At 42.2% G+C, this 11,208-nt stretch overlaps 2 protein-coding genes across 4 annotated transcripts in view; one reads left to right on the top strand and one right to left on the bottom strand.

The window, feature by feature from the left end:
• SMIM7 (small integral membrane protein 7) overlaps positions 1 to 10,418 on the bottom strand; it is a 15,423-nt gene extending 5,005 nt beyond the window's left edge. The window contains exon 1 of one of the 2 annotated variants that reach the window (XM_085313640.1): positions 9,918 to 10,418. In XM_085313640.1, the coding sequence (XP_085169766.1) occupies positions 9,918 to 9,973 (56 nt within the window). In that variant the 5' untranslated portion in view covers positions 9,974 to 10,418. The remainder of the gene's footprint in view (positions 1 to 9,917) is intronic. The other variant, XM_085313641.1, reaches the window with a different exon arrangement.
• TMEM38A (transmembrane protein 38A) lies at positions 7 to 6,517 on the top strand. Of its 2 annotated transcripts, XM_085313639.1 has the most exons (7): positions 131 to 219; positions 1,764 to 1,842; positions 2,210 to 2,366; positions 2,952 to 3,127; positions 3,416 to 3,503; positions 3,632 to 3,749; positions 4,361 to 6,517. In XM_085313639.1, exons 3-7 carry the CDS (start codon positions 2,221 to 2,223, stop codon positions 4,580 to 4,582), a joined length of 750 nt encoding a protein of 249 aa, XP_085169765.1. In that variant the 5' UTR covers positions 131 to 219; positions 1,764 to 1,842; positions 2,210 to 2,220; the 3' UTR covers positions 4,583 to 6,517. The 2 variants fall into 2 exon arrangements, with proteins under 2 accessions (XP_085169764.1, XP_085169765.1); XM_085313638.1 differs by lacking the exon at positions 1,764 to 1,842 and having other exon boundaries at positions 7 to 219.
• Positions 10,419 to 11,208: the final 790 nt, after the last annotated feature.

The raw sequence follows: 11,208 nt of genomic DNA, 5'->3' as shown, positions 1-11,208 counted from the left end.
CCTCCCCGCGTGGGGCGGAGCCGCCTCCCCGCGTGGGGCGGGGGCGGTGCCGAGCGGCGCAGAGCGGCCGGCGCTGCCGCCGCTGAACGGGCGTCATGGAGCTGGCGGGCGCCCTGCAGCTCGGGGAGCTGGCGGCCGCCTTCGCCGCCCTCCCCGTCTTCCCGCTCTTCGACCTCGCCTACTTCATCGTCTCCGTCCTCTACCTCAAGTACGAGCCAGGTCAGTGCGGGCCGGGGCCGCCGCCGCGCCGGCCCGTGCCCGTAGACGGCGGCGAGCCGGGGGCCGCGCAGGAACAGCGCCGTCGGCCAGGCCCGGGGGCCGCAGCAGCAGTAACAGCAGTAACAGCAGCAGTAACAGCAGCAGTAACAGCAGCAGTAACGGTCGGCGCGTGGCGGTGATGTTTCCTCAGGCCTTAACCCGAGACACTTGGTGCGAGAACAGATAATCCCCCCTGCCCGTCCGTGCCCCTCGCTCGGCCGGAGCCCGCGGTGCTGGCATGCGCCTGGGGATGAAGCAGAGAGAAGCGAGGGCTGGGTGCCGGCTGGTGCAAAASCTCGGCTTTTCCCACCTCCCGGTGCGCTCTCAGACACCCTAGCTGACCGCTGACCGTGCTGTCTTGTTCCCTCGGGCCTCTCTAGTGAAGGTCYGCGCGCCTGCATCTTAGCCTTCGTTTCCTTCCGTGTTGCGGTCTGGCTGTGCCTCGGCCTCGTCTCTGTTGCGTTTCTGGCACCGCGTTCATTCTTCGTGCTCTGTTTTGAACAGTTTCRGTGTAACTACCTGGTGAATGAGGGCCAAAATTCCCCTTTGGCATGACTTTGAGATCCTCCCGTTCTGCAGCTTTCAGGTTGCTGTGCTGCACAAGCTACGTGCTGTTGTACTGTTCTATTTAGACTCCGTGTAAACGGAACGGTTGGGTTTCCAAGGTTTGGCCGTCTGCAGCTGTTTCCCAACACACAGTGCTAAACTGAACAGTTAACAGGCAGGTCTTACGAAAACACCTTTAAAAGTATGTAAGGCCAATAATCTWCTTGGATTGCATAAGGCTGGTTGTACTTTTCACTCAGTTATTAGACTGCTTCATCCCACAGCACCTATATTTAAGATGAGGGTTGGGTGGTAACGTGYCTCCTCCTTGGAGGTGGCATGTCTTTATGGAACAAAAGAAAAKTTTTACTAAATATTAGCACCAAACTAAATTTCAGGTTCCTGTACAACAGCCATTATATGAAGCTGATTCTACCTGTGTCACTTCCACTATGTTTTCAGCTGGTTTGAATGTCTTTGAGGATGGAGTTTTCTTTCCATGATGGCAGAGTACAAATACTCATAGTTTTAGCATATGCTGATTCATTTACTGTTATTTAAAGTAAGCTAAGCCACTGTTAACATTTCAGCATTCTGTCTTTTGGCTGCCTGTTACTGGCTTACTGAATGAGTATGGTGACTGAAACCCTGCACGAAGAACTCTGGAATCAGCTTAAGGTGATGAAAGAATCTTACGAAATTGATATGCTTGAGAGACTTCCCTGAAGAAGTGCAGCAATGGATGAAAATGGCAAAAGGGATCAAAAAAACCCAAACAAACAATGCAGTAGAAGGGTGTGGGAGACCGTAATATATTACCAAACCATAACACTGCTTTAATATGTAGTTCTAGTTTCTAAAGTTATAGGGCATTTGCAAATTAGAACAGGGGCAGGAAAGAATCCTCAGATCCCCTTCTCTTAAATGAAAGATTAAGAATTACTGTTCTATTTTTACAGGTTATCTTATGAATGAAAGAGCTGAACAGATTGTTCATGAATTCTAGAGGGCACCTAGGTTGAAGCAATGGAGAGAATGGTACTAGTATGCATTTTATTTTTAGATTGTAAAAAGACTTTGATTTCAAGGGAAAAAATTGTTCTTTCTATCTTCAGGAAGTAGCAGAAACCATAGGAGATAAGCTCTTAGCCAAGTCATAAACTTTTAATGACTCTGTTCATATGAAATCTCATGGGGGGCCTGTAAGGTATGATCAGGTGTCGTTTCTTGACAACATCAGTACGTGCTCAGGTTTCACAGAATACATGTTTGTATTTTGTTTTTCAACCACTTTTCTCTGACATTTTATTGTTGGATAAAATGCAAAGAAAGTTTCTTGGATATTGGTATTGGAGCTTCTGCGTATTTGTTGAATGTGTCTTCTCATTTGGAATTTGTTTCACAGGAGCTGTGGAGATGTCTCGTAGAAGCCCTTTCGCCTCTTGGCTTTGTGCTATGCTCCACTGCTTTGGAAGTTACATACTTGCTGATCTGTTACTTGGAGAATCACCTCTTCATTATTTCAGTAATAACTCCAGTGTTGTCCTGGCCACAGCAGTCTGGTGAGTCTTTTACACTTCATCTCACTTACTAAGCGTAAGACACTGGTGGGTGTGTATGAAATCATCCTGTGTGAAGAGAGGGATTCTGTTTGTGTGCCACACATGTATTTGTTTGGATTAAGTGGGGGAAAGAAGAGGTAATGTGAAGTAGTCTTYGAGTCTTTTGTATTCCTAGATTTGGTTTCCAGTTTGTCTGACCAGTTGTCTAATGTTTTGCTTATATGGTCTGGAGACAGTCCAACTGCAGGGCATTTCTATTCATAGCTGCCACAGCTGAACTGTGGCCAAACCGCAAAAGCAGCATGCACTGCGCTGACACYACATATAGTAGAAGAGTGTCACGCAGTGAAGTCTGGGGGTCGTTTTTTGGTTATATTCATGAAATGTGCACAAGTTAACCATAGTCTCTCAAAGGTTTAATTTCCTCAGTGCATAGGGAATCTATGTGCTTTTGTGTGACAGAACTAGCATTTTCTTTTTCCCTGACATAATTCAGGCTAACACCACAGTGTTCTTATTCCTGTCTGAACATCCCAAATGAAGACATACAAATGGGCCCCTGAACTCTTTGTGGTTTTGTTCCAGGTATTTGATATTCTTCTGTCCCATGAACCTCTTCTACAAGTGCGTTAGCTTTCTGCCTATGAAGCTTGTCTTTGTGGCAATGAAGGAGGTGGTCAGAGTTCGCAAAATTGCTGCTGGGGTCCACCATGCTCACCACCACGGGTGGTTCGTTATGATGGCTACCGGATGGGTCAAAGGTGAAACATGAGATACTCTTAACACAGCAGGGACACGCAGCCTGTGTGGGGATGGATGGGAGAATCTGTGAGTGACGCTAGGGTGAACACATCACTTGGTGCTGATTGATAAGCCGGTTAATGTATGTGGTTAGCTGGTATTTTAGAGTAACAACTTTTAAGTTTGGGAAGAAAGTTATGATTTTTTTGTTCATCTTGGGTTATCCTTCTTCCTTGGGAATCTGGAAGAGAGAGATAAGCACTCTTCTGCTGTGGCAGTTTTATTTGTTCACTTTTACTGTCTTGCAGGTTCTGGTGTTGCTTTAATGTCTAACTTTGAGCAACTGTTGCGTGGGGTCTGGAAGCCAGAAACAAATGAAATTCTCCATATGTCCTTGTAAGTAGCTAGCTGTAAATTCTCTGCCAGACTGAAAACGGAATTTAAAGAACTGGATTCAGGACTGGATTCAGGACTGGATATAAACTATGCAAACCTTCTAGACAACTTGCTTATTTCTCTTCTAGCCCTACAAAGGCTAGCCTGTATGGCACGCTCCTCTTCACTCTGCAGCAAACTCACTGGCTCCCCATCTCTGAAGCCAACCTCATCTTCTTTTTCACCATGTTCATGATAGTTTGCAAGGTAAGTTTACAGCACATTTGCTGCTAAAATATGTGCAGGACCAGAGAAGAAATGGGGTGTAGAGTCAAGTTGAGGGAATTCACTAGTTTAAGTCAAAATGCTGGTTTTGGAATCCTGCTTTCTACTCTTTTTAGTGGGTTCTGCTGATCTGTGCCTCCTAACTTTACAGAACTTTARTGTAGGTGCCTGTGTTTTCTTGCCTGTGTAGAATCTCTGCATGAGTAAGTTCATAAAGTGAAAAACTGAAAATGTTATTTTTAAGAAAGTTAATGATGAAAATGAGCTATTCTGCAGGGCAGTTGGAAAGCAACCTATGAGTCCCACTGGTTTCTGTTAAGAAATACTAGGACTAGTTCTTGCACCTAGCTTTGATCACCTTTCTAAGCCACTGTTGAAGGCATTGCCTGTACACACCAGGGAAGATCTGTTCAAGAAATTATAGACTGAATTCTCCATCATATWGGCACTATGGCAGAGGAAGATCCTTGCAATTCTCCCTCAAGTCATACAGTAATAGGGACTCTTATCTGTGCTTAGTGGGATGCTCCTATTAGTATTTCATCACTGATGTATGTGATCATTAACTTTAAGTATCCACTGTTGCATGGCAGGTTTTCATGACAGCAACTCACTCTCATGCCTCACCTTTTGCTCCTGTTGAAGACTTCCTCTGCCCAATTTTCTTTGGCTCACTTTCTAATGAACACACTAGTCATCATCATGACCAGCATGGTGCCTCCCATGAGGTTTCCCATCCTCCACCTCCTCCTGCAAAATCTAAGGAGGAGCTAAATGAAGGCACAAGAAAACGGAAAGCAAAGAAAGCTGAATAAAAGAAGCAACTGCACAGTAAATAGGCCAAGAAAATTCTTTCAGAACTGCATCTCAAAGCCACCTGTGACCTCGTTTATCCTCCAGTCCTTTTCTCTGAGACTTCAGAGAAGAGTTGGAAGCCAGGACTCTGCCAGGCGGGTCCCTGAATTTCATCTGCACTCTTTGCTGCTTCTTGCTACTTCGTCTCTGTCTCTCTCTTCTGAGCTTGTTTTCAGAGATTTGTAGATTTGTGCCAGGATGATACTTTGATGCCAGTTCCCAAACTGCCAGCAATTACGATGCAACATTTTCAACTGATGTAAAGTCTTTCATTGTATTAATTTTTGAATGGAGATAGTGGTTTGTGCTCCTGCAGCTGGATAGGTTCCTTTGAGTTTTCATTGACCTTTTTGATGTCTACCAAAACATCAAACTGTTTAGACACAATCCATGTGGAAATTGGATTTTCATACTCAAGGAAATTAAAAGGTCTCATATGAACCTGATCTAATTTTCTTAGCTCCCATATCTGCAGTATCTCCAGTTAATGTGACATTTTATGTGCAATAAAGACATCAATTCTGGTGTCCTGGCCAAATTCCACTTTGGGTAATTACATTTTTTTTCTCATCTAAATTCCCTCTGATTCTTTCTGGATATAACATTGTCTCTTTCTTAGCTAAGTCTTTGTTTGCAAGGGCTTTGAATGAACCCTGCAAGGGCTGCAGAATGCTCTAAGTGCTATGTATTGATACTGTTGTTCTTCTAAACTGTTGTGTAGTGTTGCTGCACATTGTTAGCAATTGTATGTCCCAACTCAAATCTCATTGTATTTAACTGAGGAAGAAGCATGGTTCTGTTTTGTTTATAATCCYGTGGAATACATGAAGGGTGTAAAAGTGTAAACAAGTATTTATTACTATTTATTTGTAATTGTCAGGGCACCAAATTAATGGACCTGAAACTGGCTTTTTATTAAAGCTTTGCATATTTATATACAGAATTGGATACTTCTAAGTAAGGTCCTAAGCCCACAGCTATGTGCTGGCTTGTGCTGGAGGTTAGCCTCAACTCCTTCCGTAGGTACAGATAGTATTTCCCATATTTTTAAATCAACATTTAAAGGCTGAGAAAGGAGATTTCACAACAAATGGATTAAAAGTACTTTAAAAGACTGATAAGAGAACACCAGCTGAAGAAACTGAGTATCCTTTGTAGGTCCCTTTTAGTCAAACTACTGATCTGTGGGAGGAGCATGTGCCCAGTGAGTGAAGGAGAATATCAAATGTCTTGTATGGCTCAGGGAGGAGTCTGTCTCAGCTTAGTGAATATTGGCTTTTAGACTAGTTTCAAACTGTTCTTGTAACTGATTTTGTTTTTAAAAGCATCATCTGGAGCACTGTGCGCTAAAGACCTGAATTTGTTCTGAATTTTTTTCATCACCAAGAGCTGAGATCACTGCTGTGGAAATGGCATGCCTGGGGATGGAGCCTTGGGCTTTCAGTTAAGTAGCATGTTGCCAACCCCAATGACAAGGGTTTTTTTGCTGTCCTCTTGAAAGTGGTGGTAAGTGAGGAGCTTGAAACTGGGAATATAAATTGGAGGACTTTGAGAACTGCCCCATTTTTTGTCCCTGTTGCAAAACTGAAGCTACAATGGTTAATTTAACAAAAGAGTACCTGTAACCTAAAGGTTCTTGTGTTCAACCAGATGAAAACCAGTACAGGAGGTCAGACAAACTGTGGGCTGGGGTTTTGAAAGTGCCTTAACTTTGTGACTCTTMTTCCCCTTTGGTAGGAACAAGGATTCTACCTGGTTTGCAAATACTATTCTCCTGAAACCTGATGTATCACTAGCATGCACAAGACTGTAATTCATGTTTTATGAGATGTCTGGTTTAAGGGGAATTTTGTTTTATGAAAGCCCTCAAAAAATAAATAAAAATTGTGAAGTGACTCTGATTGTTCAATGGCACTTGAGCAAATAAGCATGTTTTTTTTTACTTTTGCGAGTCTCAGGAATCACACACTCATTTGATCGACTTACTCTGCTTGTTCCTTGATTTGATGACAACTTGATTTAACTGGAGGCAGACAACAGACTTCGATATGTTCTAAGTGTATTTCTAAGTATATTATAATTGGAAATAACATGGGAAAAGGTCCATTGCTGTTGTTGTATTTGTGGTGTTACAGTCTAAGTAGATTTTTCTGAAATTTCAGAGAGAGAAATAAGAAAGCTAATTTCCAAAATATTCTCATTTGATGTTTATACCAGTTAACTCTGTCTTTCCTTTTATCACTGTAAGATAAAGGAAAGCATTCACCTGGGACAGGTATGTATACACACACATACACAATTCTAGCATATTTGTATAGAATTTCAATCTTCCTATTTAAAACAAAAAAAAAAAAAAAATCAATGCCTTGAACAGGTGTGAGAACCCTGAATATTTATTTAGCATGGTACTGTTAGCAGCTGCTGTTTTCAAAGTGCCAGAGTCCTTACTCTTCAAAGTATTTTGGGTTGAGTCAGATTATAGCAGCTAACTAAGAACAGATAGGAGAAATATTCTGAGATATGTTAAAATCTAAAGTTTTCTTCACCTTCAAAATACCTTTTTCTGGGACATGATCAGTATTGAGAAGACACCTGCCAGAAAGGAGTCTCAACTTTCATTTAGTGAAGCACTTCATAGTGAGAGATACAGAACCTTTCTTGAATTTTCAGGGCTGAGCTCTGGTAGCCTTTGGTACTATTCCAGACCAGCCTCCTTCATCTCAGATAGCAAAGATGGTTCTTTCAAAAGTATATTTTAGCCACTGCTGCAAGGGCACAGGGTTCTACAGGGCTTCTATGCCTCTGGGAAGCCCTTTATGCTTACTTACACATAAACTTAAGATTGCTCCAGCCAGAATGAGAATGCTTATAGTGATACCAGGGGCATTTCCTGGAGGGATGAAATAACTTTCTTCCACGGCACAGAGCTGGGAACACTATGGAGAACTCAGTGCAGTCAGTCTTCTGGCTGATTAAATGAAGATCTGGAAAGGGCTACTTATTTTCTTAAGAATGTCACTTTTCTGCCCCCCATCTAACTCTTTTAAAATGTTTACTAGTGTTCCCTTATTTATCATAGCGGTTGAGAATGTAAGTTACGTTGGAGTATGGGTTTTAAAGTCTCCATATGACTTGACCAATGGAAAAGAAGGTCAGTGCAAGTCCTGTTACACATTTTTAAAAATGTCAGAAAAAAAGCGYTAGGATGTTTAATATGGTTTAACAATTCTTCTCTCCTGTAACATATGTTTCAGTGTTATGAACAAATTTTGCTGAGGACCTAGAGAGAATAGTAAACAAAAGCAAGCAGATGAGAGTAGGTATTTCAAGGGCTTTGAAAAATCCTACAGCATTTGAGCCTCATGCTGTGCTGGCTGTGCAAAATGTTCCCGGYTCCAAACTCTGCAACAGCACCGGGTAGGAGAGAAGCGTGCCAAGGCTTCGACTTCCATGGGACAGACGTCATTGCCTACAAAGATGTTCTGATCTGATAACTCCTGATATTAACTCTAGTGAGATGTACCTAAATTTAGCAATAGGTTTAATCCTTAAAGAGGCCTTGGTTGCTTGACGGAAAAAGCAAAGTGTTTCAATTGCTGCTCTCAGCATTTCTTGTTGATTGACAGGTTTCCCTTTCCTTTTACACATAGTCAGYCATATAAAGTGTCTATAGATTTTATCTTCACAGATCAACTTCACCAATAAGGAAAATTCTAAAGCCCTTCCTCTGTAGAAAAATAATGGATAATGCTGCAGGAAACTTAAAAATTACTCCTCACAGTAAATGAAGGCAAGTAACCAAACTGGGGGTCAATCAAAGGAAAGAATTTCTACACCTTGATAGTTTGATTACTGTCTCAGAGTTCTCAGTGGGTCCTCAAAGAAGTTTCTTTCCAGGGAGAGAAGAGGACTTCCCCTGGGACTGGAAGGGAGAACATGAAAGCTGGTATGAGTAATTCGTCCAGGTTTTCCACACCTCCTGTGTCTCAGGARGGGGCAAGGGCATGCAAATCAGCAGCTGCTCCCTACTGATTTCTCCTTTGGCCTTAGATTTAGCCTTTCTCAGGTGCTGTGGATTTACTTCTTGCTGACTCTGACTGATTCTTCTAACAGTTGGGATTCTGATGTTCAGCATCACATTTGTTTGAGTGCATGGGTGCCTCGCRTGACCAGACTGCTTCTCAAAACTGTAAATAAAAACCAATTAAAGGGTTTTGGATTTTGTTAAACACTGACAGTGAGGTCCTTACTGAGTAACCACCTACAAAACTACCACCCAGCTAAGAATTTAATCCTGCCCTCATGCGGTCTGTAAAGGCAGCAATCTGTGAGCGAGCTGTGGGGGATGACGGCTCACTGGCTGCGTGAAGCAGACAGACGGTGAGAAAAAACTGATTTCCTTCCATACCAGAGACTGCTCTGCCATCGTGACTCACAGTTGCTACTCACTTTATCTCTGCGGTGACATTTCTGACAAAGAAGATGTCGATAGCACTAAGATCGACATTCATGATTATCTCTGAGTCTGGCTTCTCTTTCACACTTGCACTAACATTTGCCTTTTTCACACTTTATTCCACGTCAAAGTACCATTTATAGTATCTTCCATCGTGACCACTGTTTTCTTTATGTTCCTCAAGAGAATTTGAAAGATTTTTTTTTAGAGCACTTGCAAATGTAACCTTTTAGAAAGAATCAGTGTGAGACACTGATTTCATCTTAAAGAGCTTTAGGGTACAGGCAGGATAYAGATGAGGAATGCAGAAAAACAGGTCTGATATGTTTAGAGGTCTGAGCGTTTTTATAGCCTAAAGAAATCCTGAATGTCCCTTGAAAAGATTTGGTTGGTTGGTTTTGTTTGTTTTTGATTTGCAAACTATAGAATCTCCCTGCTTGGCAGAATGGACGATGCTGCACTCCTGCAGAAAGCAAACTTCCTTTTTTTCCAACYATCCCAACCCTTGATGATTCTCATTAGGCCAGGTAGATCTTGTTTTTCCAAACATGATCTGCTAATATGGGCCCGGATTCTAAAATTAATTTTGCTGGGTGCATCCGGCTCCCTGAGCCAAATGCCTTAATCAGCGAGTCAGCTAATTTTCTTGGCTTTGTTAGTGACAGAAATTGGTGTCATCGGTAATAATGACATGTATATGCAGTGTGAGATGCACAGAGCATTATCGCAGAGTGCTGCTGAGACACATCCTGAGTCCCAAACAACTTCTGTGTTGATGCCTGCATAACAAAAAGGTTCTTACATCTCTTTCCATCAATATCTTCCATTTTTCAGCTTACCTGGATGCTGTCTTCATTCTCCARCCTGTGTCTGCTGTCCTGGGATTCTTCAGCATGATATATTCTCAGCTTCCTTTACAGAGCTGTATTTGATAGCAGTAGGTTGAACAACAGTCTGAAAATACATTATTTTAAGTCCTAATATTGGCTTAGATTTAGACCAACATAGGCWAAACTCTAATGCTGGCTTAGCCCTTGTGTAGGCCCTCTCTAATGTTTGCCTCTTTAGGCAAGACAGTCTCCCGCCTGTTTGATGTATGATAGATTAGGATGTCTATTAATTTCTTTTTACTTGACTAGATGACTGCAAAGGTTAATCAAGTATTGTCTGCACAAGGGGCCTATTACATAAATACAAATTACTAATTTTTCTTTCATTATACCCCTGTATGCCAGGGAGCGAGAGGAACAGAAAACCAGCCTCCTTAGTCTCATTTTATGAAAAACAGCAGCTGCTTTTGCTGATCTTAAGTTTTTTCCCAATACTCTCCATTCAGAGTTTCCTGGAAAAGGCTAAAAGCCGCAAGGATAATAGACTATGGTCTTCTGTGGGGAAATGGGGAAGCAGAAAATAGCTCTGAGTAAATCTGCTTGGCTGGCACAGCACCATCTGTTTCCACAGGTCACAGAGAAAGYAGCATGTCTTACAAGAAAAGCTATACCCAGCTACCATCATGATCTGGATTTACAGAACCTCAGTGACTACAAATAGAAGAATGTACACATCAAAGGGACTTCAACAGGCTTTTTTGTTAGTATAGACCAGGACCAAGAGAAAAGCAAAAATCTGTCTATTTAGTGCTAAGGCTGACAATGACTTTCTTTAGTCAGAATTTTAGAACTTGGATATCTGAAGCTGGTTTCTTATTTCAGTAACTAGAAATAGTAAAAAACCTAATGACAGTAGCCCAATTTTGCCAAGCCCCTGCAGTAGGAAATATTTATTGTGAACATTTTTAACTAAGACAGTTTAGTAATTCACTCTTACACAGCTTGACACAAGGCAAACGGTGACAGAGCAGGTCCATGGTGCCAGCATGTTAAGAAACCCACTTTAACGGCTAAGAGTGCTTGAGCCATARATGCTACTGGTACGTTTACCCGATGCTGAAATACAGACAAGTATTTCCAGTGCAGTCAAGGTCAGTGAACAAAGGGACTTCAGATGTACAGCACCTGACACGGAGCGCATTCGGCACCTTAGGAGGAGGCCCTGGGGACTGGGCCCAAGTGACAAACACTGGTTGCTACAGAGATAACATAAATACAGATAGATCGCTCCAGGATGTGG

The sequence above is a fragment of the Rhea americana genome, unplaced genomic scaffold (genome assembly GCF_003343005.1).
Source record: "Rhea americana isolate MKP2758 unplaced genomic scaffold, rheAme1 scaffold_390, whole genome shotgun sequence".
Lineage (NCBI taxonomy): Eukaryota > Metazoa > Chordata > Aves > Rheiformes > Rheidae > Rhea > Rhea americana.
The sequence above is the reverse complement of the archived record's forward strand: the minus strand, read 5'-3'. Positions and strand labels throughout refer to the sequence as shown.

Excerpts from the sequence above, each read along its gene's own strand:
- TMEM38A (XM_085313638.1), top strand. The coding sequence starts at position 96 with ATGGAGCTGGCGGGCGCCCTGCAGCTCGGGGAGCTGGCGGCCGCCTTC. Across the intron at positions 3,128-3,415 it reads GGCTACCGGATGGGTCAAAG|GTTCTGGTGTTGCTTTAATG; the intron begins GTGAAACATGAG and ends ACTGTCTTGCAG. Across the intron at positions 3,504-3,631 it reads GAAATTCTCCATATGTCCTT|CCCTACAAAGGCTAGCCTGT; the intron begins GTAAGTAGCTAG and ends TTTCTCTTCTAG.